Genomic DNA, 26714 nt, shown 5'->3' with positions numbered 1-26714 from the left:
CAAATGGGACAGTACAGTATTGTGTTAGTTGAGTACCTAGGCTTTGTTGGATTTATGAACTAATTGGACTTAAGACTACTCTCAGAACAGAACTCATTTGTGTGTAGGGGACTTATTGTATGTTAGTATGTACATATGTGTGCATGTGTGTGTATATTGTTTAGTTTTTTTAACTTAATAATATGTCCTGGAGATTTTTTCATGTCAGTACCTCATCCATATTATTGTTAGTATTATAATAAAAATAATGTATGTACTAGGAAATAAAAATTTAAACAGTGGAGGCTGGTCTAAAATGGAAAGCGAAACTCTTTGCCATCTGCCCCCAAGTTCCGTTTCTTAGACGTAACTACTTTTCACTGTATTCACATTTTATTCTTTAGGCGATTCTTTCCTGCTTAACTGTTAAAATATCCTTAACACTTCAATTTTTTCATTTAACAACTTTAAGGCGTATCAGTCTTTCATGAAGAAAAATGTGGGATTGGCTCTCTTACACTCACTGTTCCTAACTATTGTCAGTTTATGTTTATTTGTAGGGTTTTTTTCTCTTAATTGATCAACTTTATACCAAAACATAGATGCTCTCTCTTGACTTCTGGTATTTCAGCCTTATTATTGCTTTCATATTTTTGAACTGTATAATGTTTACAGGCTCATCTGTAATCTTGATAAGAGGACCATGCTTTCTCTGTATATTGACAGTGTACAGTGTATATTAACAATGCTTATATGTGTGTTATTAATTGTAGAATGAAATAGAGTGGCTAGATTCATACGTGGAAGATCTCATCCAGGGTAATCACTAAACTTACATCAGTTGAAAGAGTATGTTGCAAATGTCAGGTCAAGATTTCATACCTCATCAAAAGCTCAGAGTCATGCTCCATTATTTAGGTGATGTTGTGTTTGAGCTGTGGCTTTCTTGTTGGGTGGTTCTCTCTCTCCCCCTGGAATTCATCATCGCCTTTCTCTATTTTTACTGACTGGAGAATCATGCTATGGTGCTGCTGCTGCTGCTGCTAAGTCACTTCAGTCGTGTCCGACTCTGTGTGACCCCATAGACGGAAGCCCACCAGGCTTCCCCGTCCCCGGGATTCTCCAGGCAAGAACACTGGAGTGGGTTGCCATTTCCTTCTCCAATGTGTGAAAGTGAAAAGTGAAAGTGAAGTCGCTCAGTCGTGTCCGACCCTTAGCGACCCCACGGACTTCAGCCCACCAGGCTCCTCCATCCATGGGATTTTCCAGGCAAGAGTACTGGAGTGGCTTGCCATTGCCTTCTCCAGCTATGGTGCTAGCTCTTTGCTATTAGAGGTTGTGTCATACTACTTATTTAATGTTTTGATAAACACTGCCTTATTCAAACCCATCTGACAGTTATACTGAGATTTCTTCTCATTGCACTCCTCGGAGAATTCTGTTGTCACTCAGGTCCTGTGTCTTTGTCTTTTACTAGAATTTTCTAAAAATGCCTTCTGACTACTATATTTTAGAGTCCCCAAAATGTGTACTCTCTCCAGGACCTACCACAGTACTTTGAACATGGTAGGTGCTTTAATAAATATTGAATCAATGAGTGAAATGAATGAACCAAGGATTGCCTTTTTCCTCTTCATTCATGGCAGTGTAGGCAAAAGGAAATATTTATTCTATCCTTAAAAGCTCCTGGCTGGAAAAGGTTTTGAAGACCCCTGCCAAAAGATGTCCATTCATCTTATATTCTGGGATCTCTAGAGACAGCTTTTAGAATCTTCCATGACAGTCTATTCCCTCAGTGACCCATGCTTTACTTCCACATAACTAATCCAGATAACGACGTGGCATCATAGAATTTTCCAAATGACACAGTGTCTGGATCAATCTGTACATTCTCTTTCACGTTTTTTTATAAGAACATTTTTTTTTTTTATTAAAAAAAATGTGCCTATGTGTTTTTTTTCTAAGCTGAGGATGAATATATTACTATGAATTACTATGAAGTCCTTTTAATCTCTTATGGTTCATTCAATCAGTCATGTGGTATTGAGATAATTCTCCATACCGGTTGGGTAGGTGGAGTGTACCCCATTGAGTGGCAGTCTCTCTCTCTGTCTCTTTTTTAATATTTATTTATTTACTTTTGGCTCTGTCAGGTTTCAATTGCAGCATGTGAGATCTTTCATCGCCTTGCTGGCTCTTCATTGCAGTGTTGGCTCTCTGGTGGTGGAGCTTGGGCTTAGTTGCCCCACAGCATGTGAGATCTTAGTTCCCTAGCCAGGGATTGAATGGAATCCCCTGCATTGGAAGGTGCATTCTTAACTACATTCTTAACTACTGGACCACCAAGGAAGTCCCTGGCTGGCAGTCTTACTCTTTGGCTATTGTGTTATCTCTACAGCATAATTTATAAAAGTACAGTCTATGGGAAGGAATTTTTCAGGCTTTTAATTTGATTGCATATACTGTGTATGCTCTTTGCTCCTTCTGTAAAAACAGTGGGAGAAAGACCATGAATGAAACCGTTAAAAAAATGTGTTTATTTAATTGATTTTTGCCGCCTGAGCTCAGGACTAGACCAGGAACGAATCTGCCCTTCTTGACTTAGTCAGTTCCTGCAGCAGATTCAAGCAGGTTATGTCCTCACTGGGCTTCCCTGGTGGCTCATTGGTAAGGAATCCGCCTGCAGTGCAGGAGACAAAAGAGACGCAAGTTCAATCCCTGGATGGGGAAGATGCCCTGGAGAAGGAAATGGCCACCCTCTCCAGTATTCTAGCCTAGAGAATCCCATGGACAGAGGAGCCTGGCGGGCTACAGTCCCTGGGCTTGCAAGAGTTGGACATGATTTAGCGACTAAGCCACCGCCACTATTGTGGTGGCACTTATACCCCCATTAAACTGTCTCTGTGGAATAATTCTTCTAGGCCCAATAAACATTTCAACTTTCTTTTTTTTTTGGACACAGAGGCTTTCAGGATCTTAGTTCTCCAATGATTTCTGGCCACGGCATCAAAAGTGCCAGGAAATTTCCTACAAATTTTAAAAAGTTATAAATGATCGTCCTTAGTTCATTATAGTGACTTTGTCCTAAAACTGATCCTGGCATAACTCTTTCCCCTTACATTTTCATATTCCCTCTACCTTGTTACATTTTCTCCTTCATTCTAGGTACATGTATAACTCACCTATTTAGGGTTGACATTTAAAAAATTTAATAGCCACAGTAAAAGTGATACCAACCACTCAGTGTGGTTGCCATAACTCTTTCCCCTCCAGATTGTAGCAATTGATATAGAAGTCTTATCTCACCTATTAGAGCTAAGGTTTTTCAGAGTCACTATTAAATGTATTTTTGTACTGTACACAGCACTTAGTGCCTTGTACAGAATAGGAACTTGCCAAGTATCTGGAGAGAACAACCTTATTTCCTCCCTAATCGTGGCTCAGATGGTAAAGAATCTGCCTGCAATGCAGGAGACCAGGGTTCAATCCCTGGGTCAAGAAGATCTCCTGGAGAAGGGAATGGCAACCCACTACAGTATTCTAAATGCCTGGAGAATTACATGGACAGAAGAGCCTGGTAGTCTATAGTCCATGGAGTCACAAAGAGGTGGACATGACTGAGCAACTAACACTTTTACTTTTTTAAAAAAAAAAACAACTATCTTCAATTGCCAATGGAAAATCAGGTATTGAAATAGGAGTGACTAAAGAAACTAGTCAAAAGGTATTTGAAGGAACAGAACTGAAAAGTTTAAGTGGCTCCTTCAGTTTCATTCATTAACTTTACTTGGAAGTTCTGGGGCCCGGAGTTCACTGGAGCAGTGGCTTTGTATATACAAAATGGGAAGAAAAGAGACTTCATTAAAGTTTTCTGTTAACTTAACCTTCTCATCTCTCCATTTCCATGATCCCCTCTGCCCTTCTGTCTCATGGGAAGAGTTGCTACCAGGATGAGAAAAGGCAGCCCTTCCTAAAGTGGGATTAAAGTTCCTTTTGCTGATTTAGAAATCAAGAATGAATGATTAACCTCAAGAATGTATTCTCTTCTCAGCCCAACAATAAACTAAGCATTCCGTAAAAGTTAATCTCAGAAGACAAAGAGGGAGGAAGGTGTGTACCCTGAGGTCATCTTCACCTCTGTACTTGTTTCTATGAAAGAGTTTTCAGTCCCCTGGAAAATTATACTGCAAAAGATGCATAAAACGAACCAAAGCTCTTAATGCCCTTACTGACTGCAGTGTTCTTTCATTTCTCTTTGGGGAATGAATATCTTTTCTGAGGACCTCTTCATTGAGCATTTCCTTTTGCATTTAAAAAAATCATCATACTTACTGCTTTATTTTTTATTGTTAAATACAAAAGTAATGATGTGTGCTATCCAGTCAAAGATGCTGTGAAGGACTTCTCTGGTGGTCCCATGGTTAAGGATCCACCTGCCAGTGCAGGGGACATGGGTTCTGTCCCTGGTCCAGGAAAATCCCGCATTCTGCACGGCACCTAAACCCCTGTGCCACAACTGCTAAGCCTGCGTTCTAGAGCCCGTGAGCCACAACTACTAAATCGTGAGCTGAAGCTACTTAAGTCTGCACCCTAGAGTCCATGCAACAGAGAAGCCACCACAGTGGGTAGCCCATGCACTGTAACTAGAGAAAGCCTGTGTGCAGCAGTGAAGACCCACCCAGCCAAATTTAAATATATAAATAAAAAACCAACCCCCCAAAAAACAAACTATCAATTTTAAGATGTGCTCTAAATTCAGAGCTAAAAATGAAATATTAGAATTGATGCTCACTGTAAAGAATTTGTAAACTATAAGAAAGTGTCACTTGGATAACAAAAATGGATCATATAATATGACCACACAGAGATAGCAACATTCATAACTATTTGATGTGATTTCTTCTAACATTTTTTTCCTATACCTGGGAAAATATGGGAAAATTAATATCAGATTATATGGTATTAGATATAATTTTAATATGATATTAATATTGTATTAGATATAATATTTAGAAAATTAACATATTAGATATGTTTGGGAATACCAGACCACCTTACCTGTCTCCCGAGAATCCTGTATGCAAGTCAAGAAGCAACAGTTAGAACTGGACATGGAACACCAGACTGGTTCAAAATTGAGAAAGGAGTGCATCAAGGCTGTATATTGTCACCTTCCTTATTTAACTTATATGCAGAGTACATCATGTGAAATCCAGGCTGAATGAATCACAAGCTGATATCAAGATTGCTGGGATAAATATCAACAATCTCAGATATGCAGATGATACCACTCTAATGGCAGAGAGTAAAGTGGAATTTAAGAGCTTCTTGATGAAGGTGAAAGAGGAGAGTGAAAAAGCTGGCTTAAAACTCAGCATTCAAAAAACTGAGATCATGGCATCCGGTCCCATCACTTAATGGCAAATAGATGGGAAACAATGGAAACAGCAACACTCTTTCTTTTATTGGGCTCCAGAATCACTGCAGATGGTGGATTGCAGCCATGAAATTAAAAGACGCTTGCTCCTTGGAAGGAAAGCTATGACAAACCTAGACAGTGTATTAAAAAGCAGAGACATCACTTTGCCAGCAAAGGTGAACATTGTCAAAGCTAAAGTTTTTCCAGTAGTCATGTATGAATGTGAGAGTTGGACCATAAAGAAGGCTGAGTGTTGAATAATTGATGCCTTCGATTTGTGATGCTAGCAAAGACACTTGAGAGTCCCTTGGACTGCAAGGAGATCCAATCAGTCAATCCTAAAGGAAATCAAGCTTGAAAAGTCATTGGAAGGACTGATGCTGAAGCTGAAGCTCTAAAACTTTAGCCACCTGATGTGAAGAGCCAACTCGTAGGGAAAGATCCTGATGCTAGGAAAGATTGAAGGCAAGAGGAGAAGGGAACAACAGAGGATGCGGTGGTTGGATGATGTTACCAACTCAGTGGACATGGGCTTGCGCAAACTCCAGGAGATAGTGAAGGACAGGGAAGCCTGGTGTGCTGCAGTCTATGGGGTCACAGAGTCGGACACAACTGACCAACTGAACAACAGCTACAACAACAATAATGTTTTATATCTTGGTTTTTCCCCCAATAGTTTTATGTCTTTTTTCTCGAATACTTGTATATCTTGAATATTTTCCTTATTAAATATTCCTCGGAAATGTGATTTTTAAAAATGGCTTAAATAGGAGTCCTCTACTTTTGTCATGCCATTTATTACCAGTGCCTTGGTATCAGATATATCTCTCTGGTGAACATCTTTGTACCTAATCTTTGTCTGCACCTATAGTTATTTCCACTGTATAATCATAAGGGATTTGATTTAGGTCATATCTGAATGGGGTCTAGTGGTTTCCCTACTTTCTTAAATTTAAGTCTGAATTTGGCTTAAATTCAGGAGTTCATGATCTGAGCCACAGTCAGCTCCTGGTCTTGTTTTTGCTAACTGTATAGAGCTTCTCCATCTTTGGCTGCAAAGAATATAATCAATCTGATTTTGGTGTTGACCCTCTGGTGATGTCCATGTGTAGAGTCTTCTCTTGTGTTGTTGGAAGAGGGTGTTTGCTATGACCAGTGTGTTCTCTTGGCAAAACTCTATTAGCCTTTGCCCTGCTTCATTCCGTGCTCCAAGGCCAAATTTGCCTGTTACTCCAGGTGTTTCTTGACTTCCCACTTTTGCATTCCAGTCCCCTATAATGAAAAGGACATCTTTTTTGGGTGTTAGTTTTAAAAGGTCTTGTAGGTCTTCATAGAACCGTTCAACTTCGGCTTCTTCAGCGTTACTGGTTGGGGCATAGGCTTGGATTACTGTAATATTGAATGGTTTGCCTTGGAAACGAACAGAGATCGTTCTGTCGTTTTTGAGATTGCGTCCAAGTACTGCATTTCGGACTCTTTTGTTGACCATGATGGCTACTCCATTTCTTCTAAGGGATTCCTGCCCACAGTAGTAGATATAATGGTCATCTGAGTTAAATTCACCCATTCCAGTCCATTTTAGTTCACTGATTCCTAGAATGTCTATGTTCACTCTTGCCATCTCCTGTTTGACCACTTCCAATTTGCCTTGATTCATGGACCTAACATTCCAGGTTCCTATGCAATATTGCTCTTAGCATTGGACCTTGCTTCTATCACCAGTCACATCCAGAACTGGGTATTGGTTTTGCTTTGGCTCCATCCCTTCATTCTTTCTGGAGTTATTTCTCCACTGATCTCCAGCAGCATACTGGGCACCTACCGACCTGGGGAATTCCTCATTCAGTGTCCTATCATTTTGCCTTTTGATATTGTTCATGGGGTTCTCAAGGCAAGTGTACTGAAGTGGTTTGCCATTCCATTCTCCAGTGGACCACATTCTGTCAGACCTCTCCACCACGACCCGCCTGTCTTGGGTGGCTCCACACGGCATTACAAATAGCTGTAAAAAGAAGAGAAGCAAAAAGCAAAGGAGAAAAGGAAAGATATAAGCATCTGAATGCAGAGTTCCAAAGAATAGCAAGGAGAGATAAGAAAGCCTTCCTCAGCAATCAATGCAAAGAAATAGAGGAAAACAACAGAATAGGTAAAAGAAGAGATCTCATCAAGAAAATTAGAGATACCAAGGGAACATTTCTTGCAAAGATGGGCTTGATAAAGGACAGAAATGGTATGGACCTAACAGAAGCAGTGGTGTTGGAGAAGACTCTTGAGAGTCCCTTATACTGCAAGGAGATCCAACCAGTCCATTCTAAAGGAGATCAATCCTGGATGTTCATTGGAGGGACTGATGCTAAAGCTGAAACTGCAATACTTTGGCCACCTCATGCGACGAGTTGACTCACTGGAAAAGACTCTGATGCTAGGAGGGATTGGGGGCGGGAGGAGAAGGGGACGACCGAGAATGAGATGGCTGGATGGCATCACCGACTCTGTGGACATGAGTTTGAGTGTACTCCGGGAGTTGGTGATGGACAGGGAGGCCTGGTGTGCTGTGATTCATGGGGTCGGGGAGAGTCGGACACGACTGAGCGACTGAACTGAACTGAACAGAAGCAGAAGATATTAAGAAGAGGTGGCAAGAATACACAGAAGAACTGTACAAAAAAGATCTTCACGACCAAGATAGTCACAATAACGTGATCACTGACCTAGAGCCAGACATCTTGGAATGTGAAGTCAAGTGGGCCTTAGAGAGCATCACTACGAACAAAGCTAGTGGAGGTGATGGAATTCCAGTTGAGCTATTTCAAATCCTGAAAGATCATGCTGTGAAAGTGCTGCACTCAATATGCCAGCAAATTTGGAAAACTCATCAGTGGCCACAGGACTAGAAAAGGTCAGTCTTCATTCCAATCCCAAAGAAAGGCAATGCCGAAGAATGCTCAAACTACCTCACGATTGCACTCATCTCACACGCTAGTATAAGTGAAGTGAAGTGAAGTGAAGTCGCTCAGTCGTGTCCGACTCTTTGCGACCCCATGGACTGTAGCCCACCAGGCTCCTCCATCCATGGGATTCTCCAGGCAAGAATATTGGATTGGGTTGCCATTTCCTTCTCCAGGCCACACTAGTAAAGTAATGGTCAAAATTCTCCAAGCCAGGCTTCAGCAATATGTGAACCGTGAAATTCCAGATGTTCAAGCAGGTTTTAGAAAAAGCAGAGGCACCAGAGATCAAATTGCCAACATCCGCTGGATCATGGCGAAAGCAAGAGAGTTCCAGAAAAACATCTATTTCTTCTTCATTGACTATGCCAAAGCCTTTGACTGTGTGGATCACAATAAACTGTGGAAAATTCTGAAAGAGATGGGAATACCAGACCACCTGACCTGCCTCTTGAGAAACCTGTATGCAGGTCAGGAAGCAACAGTTAGAATTGAACATGGAACAACAGACTGGTTCCAAAAAGGAAAAGGAGTACGTCAAGGTTGTATATTTTCACCCTGCTTATTTAACTTATATGCAGAGTACATCATGAGGAACGGTGGGCTGGAGGAAGCACAAGCTGGAATCAAGATTGCCGGGCGAAATATCAATAACCTCAGATATGCAGATGACACCATCCTTGTGGCAGAAAGTGAAGAGGAACTAAAAAGCCTCTTGATGCAAGTGAAAGAGGAGAGTGAAAAAGTTGGCTTGAAGCTCAACATTCAGAAAACAAAGATCATGGCCTCTGTTCCCATCACTTCATGGGAAATAGATGGGGAAACAGTGTCAGACTTTATTTTTTGGGGCTCCAAAATCACTGCAGATGCCGATTGCAGCCATGAAAGTAAAAGACGCTTACTCCCTGGAAGGAAAGTTATGACCAACCTAGATAGCATATTAAAAAGCAGAGACATTACTTTGCCCACCAAGGTCCGTCTAGTCAAGGCTGTGGTTTTTCTGGTGGTCATGTATGGATGTGAGAGTTGGACTATGAAGAAAGCTGATCGCTGAAGAATTGATGCTTTTGAACTGTGGTGTTGGAGAAGACTCTTGAGAGTCCCTTGGACTGCAAGGAGATCCAACCAGTCCATTCTAAAGGAGATCAATCCTGGGTGTTCATTGGAAGGACTGATGCTAAAGCTGAAGCTCCAATAGTTTGGCCACCTCATGCGACGAATTGACTCACTGGAAAAGACTCTAATGCTGGGGTGGATTGGGGGCAGGAGGAGAAGGGGATGACAGAGAATGAGATGGCTGGATGGCATCACCGACTCGATGGACATGAGTTTGAGTGAACTCCGGGAGTTGGTGATGGACAGGAAGACCTGGTGTGCTGTGATTCATGGGGTCACAAAGAGTCGGACACGACTGAGCGACTGAACTGAACTGAACTGATAGTTATTTGTCTAGGAAGAGTTACCAGAAGTGAGCCACCTGAGTAAGGATGAGCGTGTTGATGTGTAAAGACTGCACATAATGTATGGTTAGACTGTTCATCAGAATGTTCTCAGTTTACCTTCCTACCTACAGTGTATGAAATGTGTTTATCAGTTCCTTCTACCAACCTACTTTATTGCACCCTAGGTAATACCAGGCATTACAATTTAAAAATGTTTTCCCCAATGTAATGAGTGAAAATAACATGCTATTGTTTTAAAGTACACTTACTTGTTGATGATGTTGAACACTTTCCATGTTTCATGGCCATTTATATTCTTCTATTACTATTTATTGGCTGATCATCTTTTGCCCATTTTTCTGTTGACATGTTATTGACATGCATCCTGATGCTTACTTTATTCAGCTCTTCTGTTCTTTTACTGGGCATTTAAAAATATATATACGCTTTTAAATTTTTGACTTAGATTTTTTTAAACAATTCTTAAAAAAAAATTTTTTTTTTAAATTTTTGACCCTGCTGCACAGCATGTGGGATCTTAGCTCCTGAACCAGGGATCAAACCCATGCCCCTTGCGTTGGAAGCCTATGGTTTAACCACTGGCCTACCAGGGAAGTCCCTAAAATAAATTTTAATATAGAAAATTTTTTAGATGAAGTGTACTTACTTTCATTTATTATTAATTGTGTTGTTATTTAGTCACCAAGGCATGTCCAACTCTTTGTGACTCCATGAACTGTAGTCCACCAGACTCTTCTGTCCATGGGGTTTTCCAGGCAGGAATACCTGAGTGAGTTGCCATTCCCTTCTCCAGCGAATCTTCCCGACCAAGGGATTGAAGCTGGATCTCCTACATTGACAGGCAGATTCTTTACCACTGAGCCACCATGGAAGCTCATTAATTATACTAGCATTGAATTAAATAGCCGTATATTTAACAAGTTTTATGTTCACTGCTTGTCTTTTTATATTGTAGTTTTAATTATTTTGATTGCCATCTTGTCAGCTAAAGTATAGGTTCTAACTGTTTAATGAAGGCTAATGATAGGGAAATGGTGGTAGTATGTTTTCTGAGTCTTGCATTAATTGAGTGTAACTTACTATACCTACATGTATTCATATCTCCTTTAATGGGTATAGCAATCTTGAGTAAGGAGGTTTCCACCTTAAAGCTCTATAGATATTGTTCCTTTGACCTCTAATATTTGATGTTAAGGAGATACCTGAAATCATCTTCATTTTGATTCTGTTGTAGCAAGTTGTGCTTTTCCTTTGGACATTTTTTGTATTTTATATTTAATTTTTGAACAGAAAATGTTTATGCACTTGATTAGCCATTTTGTAGTTTAGACTCAGGCCTTTTTACAACTTCGCCAAATATTCTTCTGTTATTTCTTTGATTATTCTTTCTTTGCTCAGTTTTCTGCTTTCTAAGATTCCTGTTCTTTCTCTTTGGGCTTAATCTGCCCCTCATCTCTTATCTTTTTCTGTCACTAATTGTTTTCCCTCCGAGTTCTGGGAGAATTTCTTGAGTTCCCATTCACTTGGGTAATTTGGTTTTTCTGCATCTTGCATTCTGTTGTATAGTCAAGCTCTTATTGTTTTTAATGAAGCCATACTTACTAAACAAACAAATCAGCTCCAGGCAGCCTTTCCTGATCTCATGCTCTTCCATCTTCATGATTACTTTGCCCCATTTTTACAGGTGCAGTGCCTTCTTGAATCAAGTGGCTTCTTGAAAAATTGAGACTTTTATGAAAATTTTTTTCTGACCTTTTGAGTAGCCCTTTTTCAGAAGAGGCAGTTTCTGTCAAACTGGTTCCTTTCCTTAGAACTATAGTAATTTTGCCCAAGTCTAGTAATTTTTTCCTTGTCTGTTTTTCCTTATAGAAAGAAGACTAGCACCAGCTAAGAGGCAACTTGGTGTTAAGATCGGTTCTATGAAAACTTAGTATAGGTTCCTGGCTAAATACTTCATTTGAAGGAGGAAGGAAGAAAACGTATCTTTCCAGGGTCAGATGAGAGACTTGATAAACTGGAGTGCACTCAATAACTTGTTTTTGTCTTTGGGTGGTATGGATGCTCACAGTATGAGCAAACACTGGCAGCTTTTGGACTGGGCATTGAACCCTTACCCCCTGCCTTGGAAGAGGAGATCTTAACGACTGGACTGCTAGGGAAGTCCTGGTATTTTTTTCTAATTGAAGTATAATTGATTTATAGTACAATGCTACCTTTCTTTAATCTCATTCCACTTATACTGTATCCAGCAGAGTTCCTTGTAATTTCTGGCATATTGAGTACCTTTCCCTAATATTGAGCACTGAAAGGAATCTTCATTCTTTTGATATTTCTTTGATCGTCTCATTGAGCATCTAGGAATGGGGTAGGTAGGGGTCTGGGTCTCTACTGTCATCAGGAAATCTCTCCTCCCCCCTTTCACTGGCTATTAAATTCTGAAAATGTTCTCAGTCATGGATGTCCCCACGTCTAGGAAAAATAAGGTCATAAATATTAAGATTGAGGGATGAGAATGGACAGGTGAGTAAGAATGAAAAGCTTCAGTGATTGTGTGAAACTGGGAAGATTGGATTTCAGTATTGGGCTTATTTAGCTCTGGAGTGCCTTTAGCAAAGCTCCTGATTGTTACTTTAAGAAATTTGGGGACTCAATAGCCCCTGGTGACACACTGGACAACAAAACCAAGAAAATAAGGGCTGGGTTAAATTTAGGGTGACCAGCTGTCCCAGTTTGTCTGGGTGGGGGTGAGGATCTCAGGATTTGGGACTTCTGTATTAAAGCCAGGAAAGTACTGGGCATGAATTGATCACCCTACCGTAAATTATGCCTTTGCATCTGTGGTCTCTTATACATGAGATGAGATTTCATGCTACAGTGAATGTCCAGAGTTCTCTCCTTCCACTGATAGAGCACGCAGCATTTAGCCTGCAAAGAGTGAGAGCTCTTTTTCCATTTGTTTTTTTGAATAAATTCTACAAACTCTGATTGCTCCTGAGTATAGTCAGGTTTTCAGCTGTTTTCTGAGATAACTCTGGCAAATAGGCATTCTTTAATGTTTTTTTTTCTAAAAATTATTAGTATTAGTCTTTAAAGCTGGGGACATCTTTAGTATATCCTTTGAGATGTACAATCCATGAGGTTTGAGCCATGTTCATAGATTTAGAGTTTTAGAAAAATTAGAAGTCCTACAGTGAAAATACAGGGTTCCTTCTAAAAGTCATAAAGGATTAGAGATATTTGGGAGCAATTTCAAAAGAGTTGTTTGATTAGAGAGTTGCCAAGGATTTAAATAAAGGTACACACCTCGGACTCTTACTTCTAATGCTCTGTTTGCCACTTGGCCTGCCTTTTTAAGTGCCTTTGAGTTGCCCCTCAGTGGAACAAAAGCTCTTAAGAAATCTGTCCATTAAGATGATTTTTTCCCTCCTTGTGATGTCTTTAGAGCCCACTGTTAATAGCCAGGGAGCAATGAGGCTTTTATTTGGATAGGTGAAAGTGGCATCTATATATTTCTTAGAAATTGTTTCAATCCTTTATGGGCATCTGGCCTGGGGAAAGTCCTCCAACCCCTGCTTTTTGTTTTTGTTTGGATTCAGACAAAATAGTTCAGATCAACTAGAAATTCTCAGGTGTGTCCTTAACTGAAATCCTCAGAGGGCAAATTGAAGAGAGAAGGGTCATCCAGTCCTCTTCAGGCCTTAAGCCACACTTAAAAAAAAAAAAACTAATTTAATTTTAATTTTTTAATTGGAAGATAATTGCTTTATAATATGTTAGTTTCTGCTGTATAGCAAAGTGAATCAGATTTATATATATATATATAATATATATATATATAAATCAGTTATATATATTCCTTTCCCATTTAGGTCACCACAAAGCATTGAGTAGAATTCCTTATGCTGTACGGTAGGTTCTCTTTAGTTATCTACTGTATCGTATATCTTTTATTTCTCCCTGTTACTTTTGGGTGAATACTCAGTTCTGTCGCTCAGTCGTGTCCAACTCTGCTACCCCATGAACCGCAGCACGCCAGGCCTCCCTATCCATCACCAACTCCCGGAGTTCACCCAAACCCATGTCCATCGAGTCAGTGATGCCATCCAACCATCTCTTCCTCTGTCGTCCCCTTCTCCTCCTGCCCTTAATCTTTCCTAACATCAGGGTCTTTTCAAATGAGTCAGCTCTTCGCATGAGGTGGCCAAAGTATTGGAGTTTCAGCTTCAACATCAGTCCTTCCAATGAACACCCAGGACTGATCTCCTTTAGAATGGACTGCTTGGATCTCCTTGCAGTCCGAGGGACTCTCAAGAGTCTTCTCCAGCACCACAGTTCAAAAGTATCAATTCTTCGGCGCTCAGCTTTCTTCACAGTCCAACTCTGACATCCATACATGACCACTGGAAAAACCATAGCCTTGACTAGATGGACCTAAGTGATGTCTCTGATTTTTAATATGCTCTCTAGGTAGGTCATAACTTTCCTTCCAAGGAGTAAGCATCTTTTAATTTCATGGCTGCAATCACCATCTGCAGTGATTTGGGAGCCCAGAAAAATAAAGTCAGCCACTCTTTCCACTGTTTCTCCATCTATTTCCCATGAAGTGATGGGACCGGATGCCATGATCTTAGTTTTCTGAATGTTGAGCTTTAAGCCAACTTTTTCACTCTCCTCTTTCACTTTCATCAAGAGGCTCTTCTTATTAACAGAGGAATAGAAGCAATGCTCTAGCAGAGGAGATACAGATTTTTGCCTCACATGTGGTCATTTCATAGAATACACAAGAACTTGGCCATTGGTTTTTCTCCCACTGCATGTGGTTTCAGGCATATTCTTAGCTGATGAATTCACCACCTACTCCATTCTTGGGTCATGAATCTGTAGGCTTGAATTCTGTTCTGAAAGCCAAAGCGTTGCAACGTGCTGAGTTGGTTGGTTTGTTGCCTGGAAAATTGTTAGGGCAAAATTGATACTTTGATTGGGGAGGGAAAGAGGCAGATTTTCAGATGAAAGATGTTCAATTCCAAATAATATGAAAGAATTTGGCTTATTCATAAAGCATGAGTAGAATTAGATGTATCGTGAAAAAGAGAAAGAAGTTCAACCCATAAATAGTGGTGAGTGGGTATCATAAGACTACAGGTAAGTAGGGTAACCATATAGCCTGTTGGCTAAGTATAGCGCTGGTTTACGCCTGTTGTCCTAAAGTAATTATTAATCCCATCCCCTTTCTCTATTGAAAGTGTCATAGTTTTTGATGGCTTTACACCACAATGGTTTTATACCATATGACTATATATATATATATATATATATACACACACACACATATATATATGTATGTCTATCTATCTCTCTAAAGTCATCCTACTTGCAAAGAATAGTTTAGATTATACAAAGTAATTGTTATATTTTTGGTTCTTGTCATTCTACTTGAATGATGGATTTACTGTTTACTTTGTAATTTAAATACTATTTAGTGACTGATACGTGCGTGTTGGATGCTTTTTTTCCTTTAATTTTTGGTATTTTTCCTGCAGATGATCTCAATGCCACCCACCAACACTGTGTTTTGGCTGGTTTACCACCTCGGTTTAGTTCCACCCACCGAGTGGCAGAGGTAAGTGTAAATAAAAATGTGACTCAAACTTAATTGGATGTGACAGAAGTGGTTGCATGAGCAATTTACCATAGAACTTTGGAAGACTATTTGATAGGAAAATTGCTTCCATCTAACTAGACTTTAGCCTCTGTTTACTTGCTTTTTGAGCTTTGAGTTGTGTTGGATCCAGTTGTAAAAAGTGTCTTCACAGCCTGGGCTAAGTCTGTTTTGCTCCTTCCGAGTTGTGTTTCTTGGAAGAGGTGCCTGCAAGAGGGGACCTTGGCCGGTGTTGCTGGTTGGAGATTTTCTAAAGTGTTGGTACCTGTCAAGGTCAAGGTGAAGGTGGTGACTAGAACAAAATTGGGTAGATCTGTGTGCTTGTGCATGTGTTAGTTGTAACTGGGCTCAGAGGGTTGAGAATTTACATTCCCATTAACTTTTGGGTCAGGCTTCTGGGCATGTGAATGTAAATTAAGGAGACAGAGTGGTGCCAGGGAATTTCTGAACTCCCCAGTCGGGTTCCTAACCCAGGCTTGATTGCTAAATTCTGCCACCACTTGCAGTGGCTGATAGTCAGCTGATTAGACTACTTCAGAATAGAAAGTTAAGAGATGAGGGAAGCCCTTAGTAGTCACCCTGGGGTGTTGTGTGTGCTTACTTAGGAAGAGTTGTAGAGAGCAGGGGGAATGATCATGAAAAGGATTACAAGTTGCCCTTGTATCCAAACTTGTTATCTGTGCTTTGCTTTTATAGATTGACTTCCTACCATACTGCAGGGGGACCAGTGTGGGAAAGCTGGGCAGAAGGGATAAAATAAAGTGTTAGGGAAACACAAAGACACAACCTTTCTAGTCCTGATACTATAGAGCACACAATGTCATGTGTGCTGGTAATTAAGTCGCTTTCCTGGTAGACTGGTCAAGCTGCTAGGTGGCTGAGATGGCGGGTGTCTGTTTAAATCAAGATGCCAGCAAGCCCATCAAGCATTCCCTCCTCACCCCTTTCTCCTTATCTCCCTTTCTTGTTTCTTCCATTCATTCATTCATCTAAATATTTGAGGGCCTATTCTGTGTTCAGCAGCACTAAAGCCTTGAGAGAGAGAGCGAGCCATCAACTTGACGGGTATGCCCACTAGCTTTTCAGTTTGAGAGGCACATATTAAATAGATAAAAACACATATAATTTATCTTAGAGACCTGAAAGTAAGTTCTATTAGAAAAGAAGAAAGGAAGAAAGGAGGGAAGGGAGGGAGGAGGCAAGGGACAAAGAGAAGGAGGGAAGAGGAAGGAAGGTGAAGGGGAAGAGTGAAGGAAGGCAAAAAGAAGTGAGCAAGCAGTTATAGAGCATCTTCCACGTGCTTTGTGTTGTGCAGAAAAGATGTCATTTTTGTATAATACAAGATGGTATAGACATCTGTCTCTCTCGTTAGAACTTTCCCAATAATTCTTTTGAGTGTGTGGCTACTTACACATATCTTTGCATCTTTCCTAATTCAATCTGGAAGAGTGGACAAGGTGATTAGTGCTGTGCTGAGAGGGCTAGTGTAAAATGATGAATAAGAAGTTTGGGAAAATGTATTTGATAAGGATAACAATCATCTCAAATTCAGAGTGTTCTTATGAGGATTAAATGAGTTAATACATGTAAGTGTTTTAGCACAGTGGCTGATACAGAGTATGCCTGCAAAGAATGTTAGCTGCTATACATATATATTAAATTGCTACTACCTCTTCTACTCCTGTTGCTGCTGCTATTACTACTACTGTCTTTTTCAGTTATCCTGATGAAAAGCTAGTAGGAGACAGGAACAACCAAAACTCTGTGTGGAAGGCGATAGGTGTCTTCGTTGATACACTGGAATGAACACAGTAAAGCAAGAGAATTTATGTCATCAGCAAATCTTAATTGGAAGAGTTGCTATTGACTGAAAGCTACTATGCAGAAGAAGGGAAGTGATTTTAGCTCTCTCATCCATTCTGCAAACTTCTGTTGGACTTCCCAGTGTTCAAGGTGTTCTTTTAGACACTTGTGAATAGCAGTAGTTGACATGTGTGGTATCTTTAAGATGCTTCCTGTCTAAGAGGAGGTAAAGTACAGAATAGAGAGTAGCAAAACAGCGTAAGACTCCATGAGTGACCTGACAGGTAGACGTGTAAGACTTGAACGTGTAGGGATTAGGGAATTTAGGACAGTTGAGGTCAGCTAATGGGATGAGGGCTCAGGTGGAAATACTGTGATTGGTTGGGGATGGGGACACAAGGGGAATATTGAATGGCTCAACTTTGACTGAATCCAAGGATTGCCAGAAAAGGAGTGTTAGCAGATAAAGGCTGATTCCTGAATGGGACCAGATTGTGAAAGATCTTGGATATTAGGTGTGTTTAAACTTAAATTAGGGGATTTCCTGGTGGCTCAGACAGTAATGAATCTGCCTGCAATGCAGGAGACCCAGGTTCAATTCCTGGGTCAGGAAGATCCCCTGGAAAAGGGAATGGCAACCCACTCCAGTATTATTGCCTGGAGAATTCCAGGGACAGAGAAGCCTGGCAGGCCACAGTCAATGGAGTCACAAAGAGTCGGACTTGACTGAGCCACTAACACTTTCACTTTCACAAACTTAAATTGGTTGGTGAACTGAAAGTCACTCAGTCGTGTCTGACTCTTGAGACCCCATGGACTGTAGCCTGCCAGGCACCTCTGTCCATGGGATTCTCCAGTCAAGAATACTGGAGTGGGTTGCCATTTCCTACTCCAAAATTGGTTGGTAGATGGGGGTTATCAATGATTTATTTATTGCAGTATTGACATATGGGAGATATCTTTTGGAAGATGAAAATGATAAAGACATCAATTAAACCTATTAGTCTGAGCTAAAGTTGAGGCAGCAGGAGAGGAGAAGAAATTCCCTTGACTAATGTAGAAACGTAGTGACAGACTCGGCAACTGAAGACGGTGGAGGAGGGAATGAGTGGGCGAGTGAATGAACGGACGGACGAGCGAATGAACACACTAACCCACTGCCTCTTTCCTGTGTGCTTGTCATGTGCCAGGCTCTTGGGTGACTCTGAGGATGCACGTCTGGGTGATTTGGAAATGACATTACTGTAAGCAGGTAGTTCTAAGCCACTGGGGAAGGAATATAGTTCACTTTTTAAACAGTCTGAGTTAGAGCTGCTAAATGTAGAGGTCCAGCAGACAAATGGAAATTTGTGATTAAATCAAAGGCAATTTAAATTAAATTTAAATTAAATAAGAGATCAGGGCATCTTTCCTTCTCCACCTCCTACAATAAATACATACTCGGAAGTTCCCAAAAGGAACCCTTCAGACTGTGTTTTTATAGGACACCTTTGGTCTTCTTTTTTTCCTAGATGACCAACTTTACTAAAGTGGCTGTGCTGTAAAAATGTCCTGAGGTTTAGCTTTCTCTGTTTTGTTATAGCTGTTTATTTGTGTCTTCTAGTTTTTAGGGAAAATTTTGAGCATTAATTTATTTATTAAAAAAAGAAAAGAAATGGGGATGTACAGTGATGCTCTTAGGAGAAAAATATAGTCCCAAACCTGCATCTTTTATCTCTACTTTAGTTGAAGCTTACGGAGAAGGCAATGGCACCCCACTCCAGTACTCTTGCCTGGAAAATCCCATGGACGGAAGAGCCTGGTAGGCTGCAGTCCATGGGATCGCTAAGAGTTGCACGCGACTGAGCAACTTCACTTTCACTTTTCACTTTCATGCATTGGAGAAGGAAATGGCAACCCACTCCAGTGTTCTTGCCTGGAGAATCCCAGGGACGGCGGAGCCTGGTGGGCTGCCATCTATGGGGTCACACAGAGTTGGACACGACTGAAGCGACTTAGCAGCAGCAGCAGCAGTTGAAGCTTATGATATTTTACTGATTCAGTTCAGTTCAGTCGCTCAGTTGTGTCCGACTCTTTGTGACCCCGTGAATCACAGCACGCCAGGCCTCCCTGTCCATCACCAACTCCCGGAATTCACTCAAACTCATGTCGATCAAGTCGGTGATGCCATCCAGCCATCTCATTCTCTGTTGTCCCCTTCTCCTCCTGCCTCCAATCCCTCCCAGCATCAGAGTCTTTTCCAATGAGTTACCTCTTCTCATGAGGTGGCCAAAGTATTGGAGTTTCAGCTTTAGCATCAGTCCTTCCAATGAACACCCAGGACTGATCTCCTTTAGAATGGACTGGTTGGATCTCCTTGCAGTCCAAGGGACTCTCAAGAGTCTTCTCCAACACCACAGTTCAAAAGCATCAATTCTTTGGCGCTCAGCTTTCTTCACAGTCCAACTCTCACATCCATACATGACCACTGGGAAAACCATAGCCTTGACTAGATGGACCTTGGTCGGCAAAGTAATGTCCCTGCTTTTTAATATGCTATCTAGGTTGGTCATAACTTTCCTTCCAAGGAGTAAGCGTCTTTTACTTTCATGGCTGCAATCAACATCCGCAGTGATTTTGGAGCCCCAAAAAATAAAGTCTGATGCTATTTCCACTGTTTCCCCATCTATTTCCCATGAAGTGATAAGACTAGATGCCATGATCTTTGTTTTCTGAATGTTGAGCTTCAAGTCAACCTTTTCAGTCTCCTCTTTCACTTTCATCAAGAGGCTTTTTAGTTTCTCTTCACTTTCTGCCATAAGGGTGGTGTCACCTGTATATCTGAGGTTATTGATATTTCTCCCGTCAATCTTGATTCCAGCTTGTGCTTCTTCCAGCCCAGCGTTCCTCATGATGTACTCTGCATATAAGTTAAATAAGTTAAATATACAACCTTGACGTACTCCTTTTCCTATTTGGAACCAGTCTGTTGTTCCATGTCCAGTTATACATACAATGTGAATGATGTGACTATCCTACTTTCTGTATTGTAGATCATGGTCAGCACACACTACGGTCTGTGGGCCAGCTAGCTGTTTTATTTCTACCAGAAGTCAAAAATGATAATATTCAATGCTGGTGCAGTTACAGTGAAACTGTACATTAATGCACTTCTGATAGTTTTTCTAATTGGCATACTTTTTGGAGAGCTATATTGGGATATGTCTGAAGCACCATGAATATTTTTATGGTATGGTAAAGATATTGAATAATATCTTTGATCTCAAACCTAGGAAAAAGTTCAAAAGAAGTATATATAAAAAACTATTTGCCTGGCGTGATTAATAATAGTGAAAAGTTGGATAGAACCTTAACGCCTTTATATTATGTGACTCACTAATTGTTAATATCATCTCATGGAGCAGCATTGCAAATGGTAGTTTGGAATACTTATGCACAAACAGTGACAAACAGCATATACGTTGCTATGTATATATTGATTACAGCTATGTGTGGATGAAGAATCAGACTCAATAAAAATAAAATAGGGTAAGGTGACAGGACTGTGTTTTTATCTTATTTAAAACTTTTAATTTCATCTTACTGTTTTCAGTAACAGAAGAGGGAACAGATTTTTTTCCCCATCACTATAGTTAACATTGCTGTTTCCTTCAGTATATATATAGAAAATCCATGCAACTTTATAGCCTTGCTTGTTCTACAAATGCAGTATTAAATTTGACCTCATGCAGTATTAAATTTGACCTCTTTTCTGTGCCAAACAAAATGATTTGCTATTTTCTGCCTATTCACAATATGTAGGAAGCAGATTGTTTTAAGGAAATGATGTTCTGAAATTCGTTTTAGTTACTCAGAAGAAATCTGTTCAGTTTTTGGTTGCAAAAATGTTATTAGATTATGTCTGATGACTCTCAATCTTTATTTGATTTTAGGGTTTTTTTTTTTCTGGTTGTGATAGAATGTTCTTGGGATTCAACACAGAATATCTGTTTTTTCTAAATTTAAATTTTATGTATAATTATATTTTGAATAGGTAGTTACTGAAATGGTTCAAAACTTAAAAAGTATCTAAGCATGTACAGTTGATATGTGTCTCTCCTCACCCCAACCAGCTCCTATTCCTCAGAGGCAACCAATATTATCAGATATTTTTTATCCTTTCAGTGATATTTAATAAATATGTAAGCAAACACATATGTATTTAATGATAATTTTTAAAATGTCTTACATAACTAGTAGCCTGCACACTATTCTTCACTATTTTTTTGCTTTATTTTAGTTAACCTTGATGAATAATTACTTATCAGTATGTGATTCTTACAGTAGGAAATTTTTTTAAACGATATGATACCAAAAGCATAAGCTGTCAAAGAAAAAATAGATAATTTGGATTTTATCAAAGCTAAAACTGTGATACTTCAAAGGTTACTATCAAGAAAGTAAAAAACACAACCCACAGAATGGGAGAAAATATTTGTAAATGTATTATAAATATATATATGTCACATATCTCACAAGATTCCCATCTTTAGAATATGTGAAGAACTCTTACAAGCCAGTGATTGAAAATATAAATAATCCAACCTTTTTTAAAATAAAAAAAATTTTTATTAATTAATTTTAATTGGAGGATAATTGCTTTACAATGTTGTGGTGGTTTTGGCCATACTTTGACATGAATCCAATCTTTTAAAAAGGTAAACGATCTGAATAGACATATCTCTAAAGGAGATATACAAATGGCCCATAAACACATGAGAAGATAGCTATAATCAGAATCACAGTAACAAGTGTTGCTGAGGATATGCAGAAATTGAAGCCTTCATACCTTGCTGGAGGGAATGTGAAATGGTGCAGCCATTTTGGAAAACAGTCTAGCACTTCTTCAGAAGGTTAATATAGAATTAACTTATTGCCGAGCAATTCCATGCCTAGGTGTGTACCCAAGAGAGATGAAAACTTGTACGTGAATGTTCATAGTAGCTTAATTCATAGTAGCCGAAGAGTGGAAAGATCCCAAAGGTTCATCCTCTGATGAATGGATAAACAAGTGGCATATCTCTATGGCTGAATGATTTGATGATGATATTTGACAATAAATAGGAATGGGATACCGACACATATTCAACATGGGGGAACCTTGAAAATAAGACTGAGTGAAAGAAGCCAGGCACACAGGACCAGAGATTGTATGATTTCATTTATATGACATATACAGAGTAGTCAAATCTGTAGACCCAGAAAGTAGATTAGTGCTTGCCTCGGGCTGGGAAGGCTGGTGGAAATGAGACGGCGTGACTGCTGAAATGGACAGGGTTTCTTTTTTGGAGTGATTAAAATGCTCTAAAATTAACTGAGGTGATGGTTACACAACTCAATATACTAAAGAACATTGAATTATATGCTTTAAGTGGGTAAATTTTATGACATGTGAGCTATTAATATATCTCAACAAAGGTGTTGCCTAAAAAATTAGTCCTGATTATAGGTTCTTTAGAAATATATATATACATTTTCTGGGTGATTAGAGTTCATCTTCCTCTTTATATCAGATGACTTCTGATCACCCAGAAAATGTATATATATTCCTACCCCTCCTTTTTTTTTTTTTTTTTTGGTGACAGCAAGCATGGCTTCACCAGAGTTCATTTAACTGGTCCCTTATTGATGGGAAATTCTGTGTTGTTCTTAATCTTTTGTTATAGAAGATGGCATTTTAATTAATTGCCTCTCATGGAGGTTACATCATACTTGGGAAAGTAAAGGTACAGGCAGAATATGTTTATAGACAGAATGTCATGAAAAAAAAAAGTTATAGAGTTGCCCGTGGGACAAAGGCAAGTGGTAATTTAATTCTAGTTTTTGTTTCTTCTTTGTAGCACATTAGAGCTGCTGCCCTTCTATTCCCAGCACTTTGGGATCATCATATTAAAATACCTATTAGTCAAGCTTCTGGATTTGGCACAGAAACTTCGGGGTTTTTTTTCCCCCCAGGCGTGCCCAGGTCACATTGTGTAAAGTGGCAGTAACCGTGCGAAGAATTTTTGTACCAGGGGATTAGCCTTCAAGGTTATTTCGAAGGGATTCGTTTAAATTGTAAATAATAAAATAAAAATACTTTGGGGAGACATTTCCCTCATTGGGTCTAAAGGATATTTATAGCTTGTTTTTTATCATCCTAGGAAATCGTGTCATTATCAAAACAAACGGATGCACACTCTGCCTGCATCCTCTTTTTTTCAGACATATGCTAATTCAAAGGAGTTGGTCCCTTTGACCTCTGTTTGCTCCCACAGATCAAAGAGGGATGGGCCCCTTACCTGTGCTTTTGCTCATGCCCAGGTACTAGGTGATGCCTTTGAACATGCCTTGAGGGCACGAGTCACAGATTCTCCACTATTTGAAGATTCTCTTCTGCCAACGACTTGCAGCTGCCTAGTGTACACTTTCTTGCCGAAAAGGAAAATGAATCCTTTGCTCTGTGCTTATAGCTTCATTTTTTTCCCCCATTGCTGTTGTATTTTGGGTGTTTTTGAACCAGTTCCACTGTCTGTTTACCTCTTTATTTCCCTTGTTGTTAGGTGCAGTGCACTTGAGATAAAGTCAGCATCCTTGACTTCTTGGTTAATTAGTTATTCCTCCAGTAGGTACTTAGGGCCTATCACCCGGTGGCTCAGATGGTAAAGAATCTGCCTGTAATGCAGGAGACCCAGGTTCGCTCCCTGGGTCGGGAAGGTCCCCCGGAGAAGGGATTGGCAACCCACTCCAGTATTTTTGCCTGGGAAATCCTATGGACAGAGGAACCTGGCAGGCTATAGTCCATGGGGTCGCAAAGAGTCGGACACGACTGAGTGACTAACACTTTGCGATAGGTACTTATTAAGTTTTTGTTTTACATATATATATATATTTAAGACTCAGGGACTTCCCTGGAGGTCCAGTGGTTAAGACTCCATGCTTCCACTGCAGGGGGCACAGCTTCAGTCCCTGGTCAGGGGACTAAGATCCCACATGCCTCACAATAGGGCCAAAAACAAGCAAAAAGGCTCAGTTCTAGGTGCTGTGGTATATGCAGAGTATATACATTTGGAAACAGGGCTTTAGCCTCCTGAAGCCTACTCTTTGGAGATATGAAGCCTAAGTAATAAGAAAACAGCAACATGAGTAGCCCAGGGGAGGCCAAGGTGGGAGCACAGAGCCCAAGGAGAAAGCTGCTGTAGTCATTCTTGGGTTAAGAAGCATAGGCTGAGTTGTGAGGGCAGCAGGTAAATGCCCAGGAAGGGGACAGACATCTTAGGAAGGAGGTGTTGGTAAACTTGGAGTTCGCTTATCATCTCGGTGGCTGGTTCTGTCTCCACAGTGCTCGACGGGGACCTTGGAATACATCTTACAGCGCTGCCAGGTGGCCCTGCAGAATGTCCGCGAAGAGGCAGACAACGGCGAAATCTCTTTGAAGTCCTTGGAGTCGGTGGTTTTGAAACAAGGAGAAGAAATCCACAACGAGGTAAGGGCTTCCGGGAACTGTGGTGATTCTGTCCTACTTGTAGCTAACAAAGTAATCGGTCACTGTTTGCTGTGAGTGTAACAGACCAAGGATGGTTCATTGCTTACAAGACAGTAGCCAGAGCATCAGCATTTTCATGCCAGTTCTGCCAGCCTTTGTCTCCACAGTGCACAGTGGGCCAGATAGCATGTGCATGGAGGGTTTACATTCTGTTAATAGGAGAGGGGACTTCCCTGGTAGCTGAGCTGGTAAAGAATTCGCCTGCAATGCAGGAGACCCCTGTTCACTTCCTGGGTGGGGGAGATCTGCTGGTGAAGGGATAGGCTACCCATTCCAGTAATCTTGGGCTTTCCTAGTGGCTCAGATAGTAAAGAATCTGACTGCAATCTGGGAGACCTAGGTTCAATTTCTGGGTTGGGAAGATCCTGGAGGATTTTCCTGGAGGAAAGCATGGCAACCCACTCTAGTATTCTTGCCTAGAGAATCCCCATGGACAGAGGTGCCTGGCAGGCTACAGTCTATGGGGTTGAAAAGAGTTGGACACAAATGAGGGACTAAGCATAGCGCAATAGGAGAGGAGCCCGGGCTGGGGTAACCTGTTCATGATGGGCAGTAGGCATGCTTGTCCTTTGCTCCAAATCAAGGCACATCTTTTTCCTCTAAGTCTGCTATCAAACCTGCCCTTTATTCTGGGCAGAGAAATTATATTTTCCAAGGGTATTAACCATACATACATCCTTGCAGTGAGAGTTTGAAACAAAAGGCAAGGCATGTAGAAATGAAAGAGGCCCATGAAGGATAATCTTCCAGCGAGGACTGATGGAAACTGAAGGCGAATCCTCAGAGCAGGTGAACTGTAGGAGCCATGCCTTTCGTTTACAAAATTCTGAAGCCTGTGAGACCAGCAGGACTGGGTCTCCTGAGTTAGTGTTTCACAAACTTTGTTATTTTCGTGAATACCCTGTCAGTTTTTGCTATATCTTTGGACTGTATCTATTGTTATCTTTTCAATACTTTTAAAAGAATCAGCTCATTTTTTTATATAAATAAAAATCTTTAAAAAGGAAGCTTTATATTACCACTTTTAAGTGGACAGCCAGTATCAGCAGCCAAAAGAAAAAGTAACCAGAAAATGCTAGCCTGTGTAAACAGCAATGTTATGCTATTCTAGCAGATGCATTTGGCTAAAGAAGGTTCTGGGCCTACAGTCTTCATTTTTCATGTTAAGATGTGAGATTAGTGCAGAACTTCATACACTTTCTAAAAGTCACTGAATTCTACACTGAAATGGGTGAATTTTGTAGTGGGTGCATGCGTGTGTGCTTTGTCGCTTCAGCATATCTGACTCTTTGCAACCCTATGGACCGTAGCCCGCCAGGCTCCTCTGTCCTGGGATTTCCAGGCAAGAATACTAGAGTGGGTTTCCATGCCCTCCTCCAGGGGATCCTCTCAACTCAGGGATTGAACCCACATCTCTTGTGTCTCCTGCATTGCTGGTGGATTCTTTACTCCCTGAGCCACCTGCGAAGCCCTTTATGTTGGGTAAATATACCTTTAAAAAAAAAAAAGTTACCAAATGCTAGAGAATCATTGAAGATTATCATCAATCAAAGACTTTTTCTTTGATATAGTTACAACGATTGGTGGAGAATTTGGAATACAAAAATATTCTCAGTCATCATTTCAATAAATAATTGCTGAACATGCACAAAGCAGTCTTTCCAGGTGCTTTTGGATAAGTGAAGTGAAGTCGCTCAGTCATGTCCAACTCTTTGTGACCCCATGGACTGTAGTCTACTAGGCTCCTCCATCCATGGGATTTTCCAGGCAAGAATACTGGAGTGGGTGGCCATTTCCTTCTCCAGGAGATCTTCCCGACCCAGAGATTGAACCCAGGTCTTCCGCACTGTAGGCAGACGCTTTACCTCTTTCGGATAGA

The 26714-nt window shown here is 40.5% G+C and overlaps 1 protein-coding gene across 3 annotated transcripts in view; it reads left to right on the top strand.

Moving 5' to 3' along the window:
- FTO (FTO alpha-ketoglutarate dependent dioxygenase) overlaps positions 1-26714 on the top strand; it is a 439075-nt gene that overhangs the window by 160229 nt on the left and 252132 nt on the right. For all 3 annotated transcript variants that reach the window (XM_055412757.2, XM_088830202.1, XM_088830203.1), the window contains exons 5-6: positions 15350-15429; positions 24632-24775. In XM_055412757.2, coding sequence (XP_055268732.1) covers positions 15350-15429; positions 24632-24775 — 224 coding nt within the window. The remainder of the gene's footprint in view (positions 1-15349; positions 15430-24631; positions 24776-26714) is intronic.

The sequence above is a fragment of the Moschus berezovskii genome, chromosome 22 (assembly GCF_049115385.1).
Source record: "Moschus berezovskii isolate FMDL1 chromosome 22, NW_MosBer_1.0, whole genome shotgun sequence".
NCBI classification, from domain to species: domain Eukaryota; kingdom Metazoa; phylum Chordata; class Mammalia; order Artiodactyla; family Moschidae; genus Moschus; species Moschus berezovskii.
Note: the sequence above shows the minus strand (reverse complement) of the source record. Positions and strands in the feature narration are given on the sequence as shown.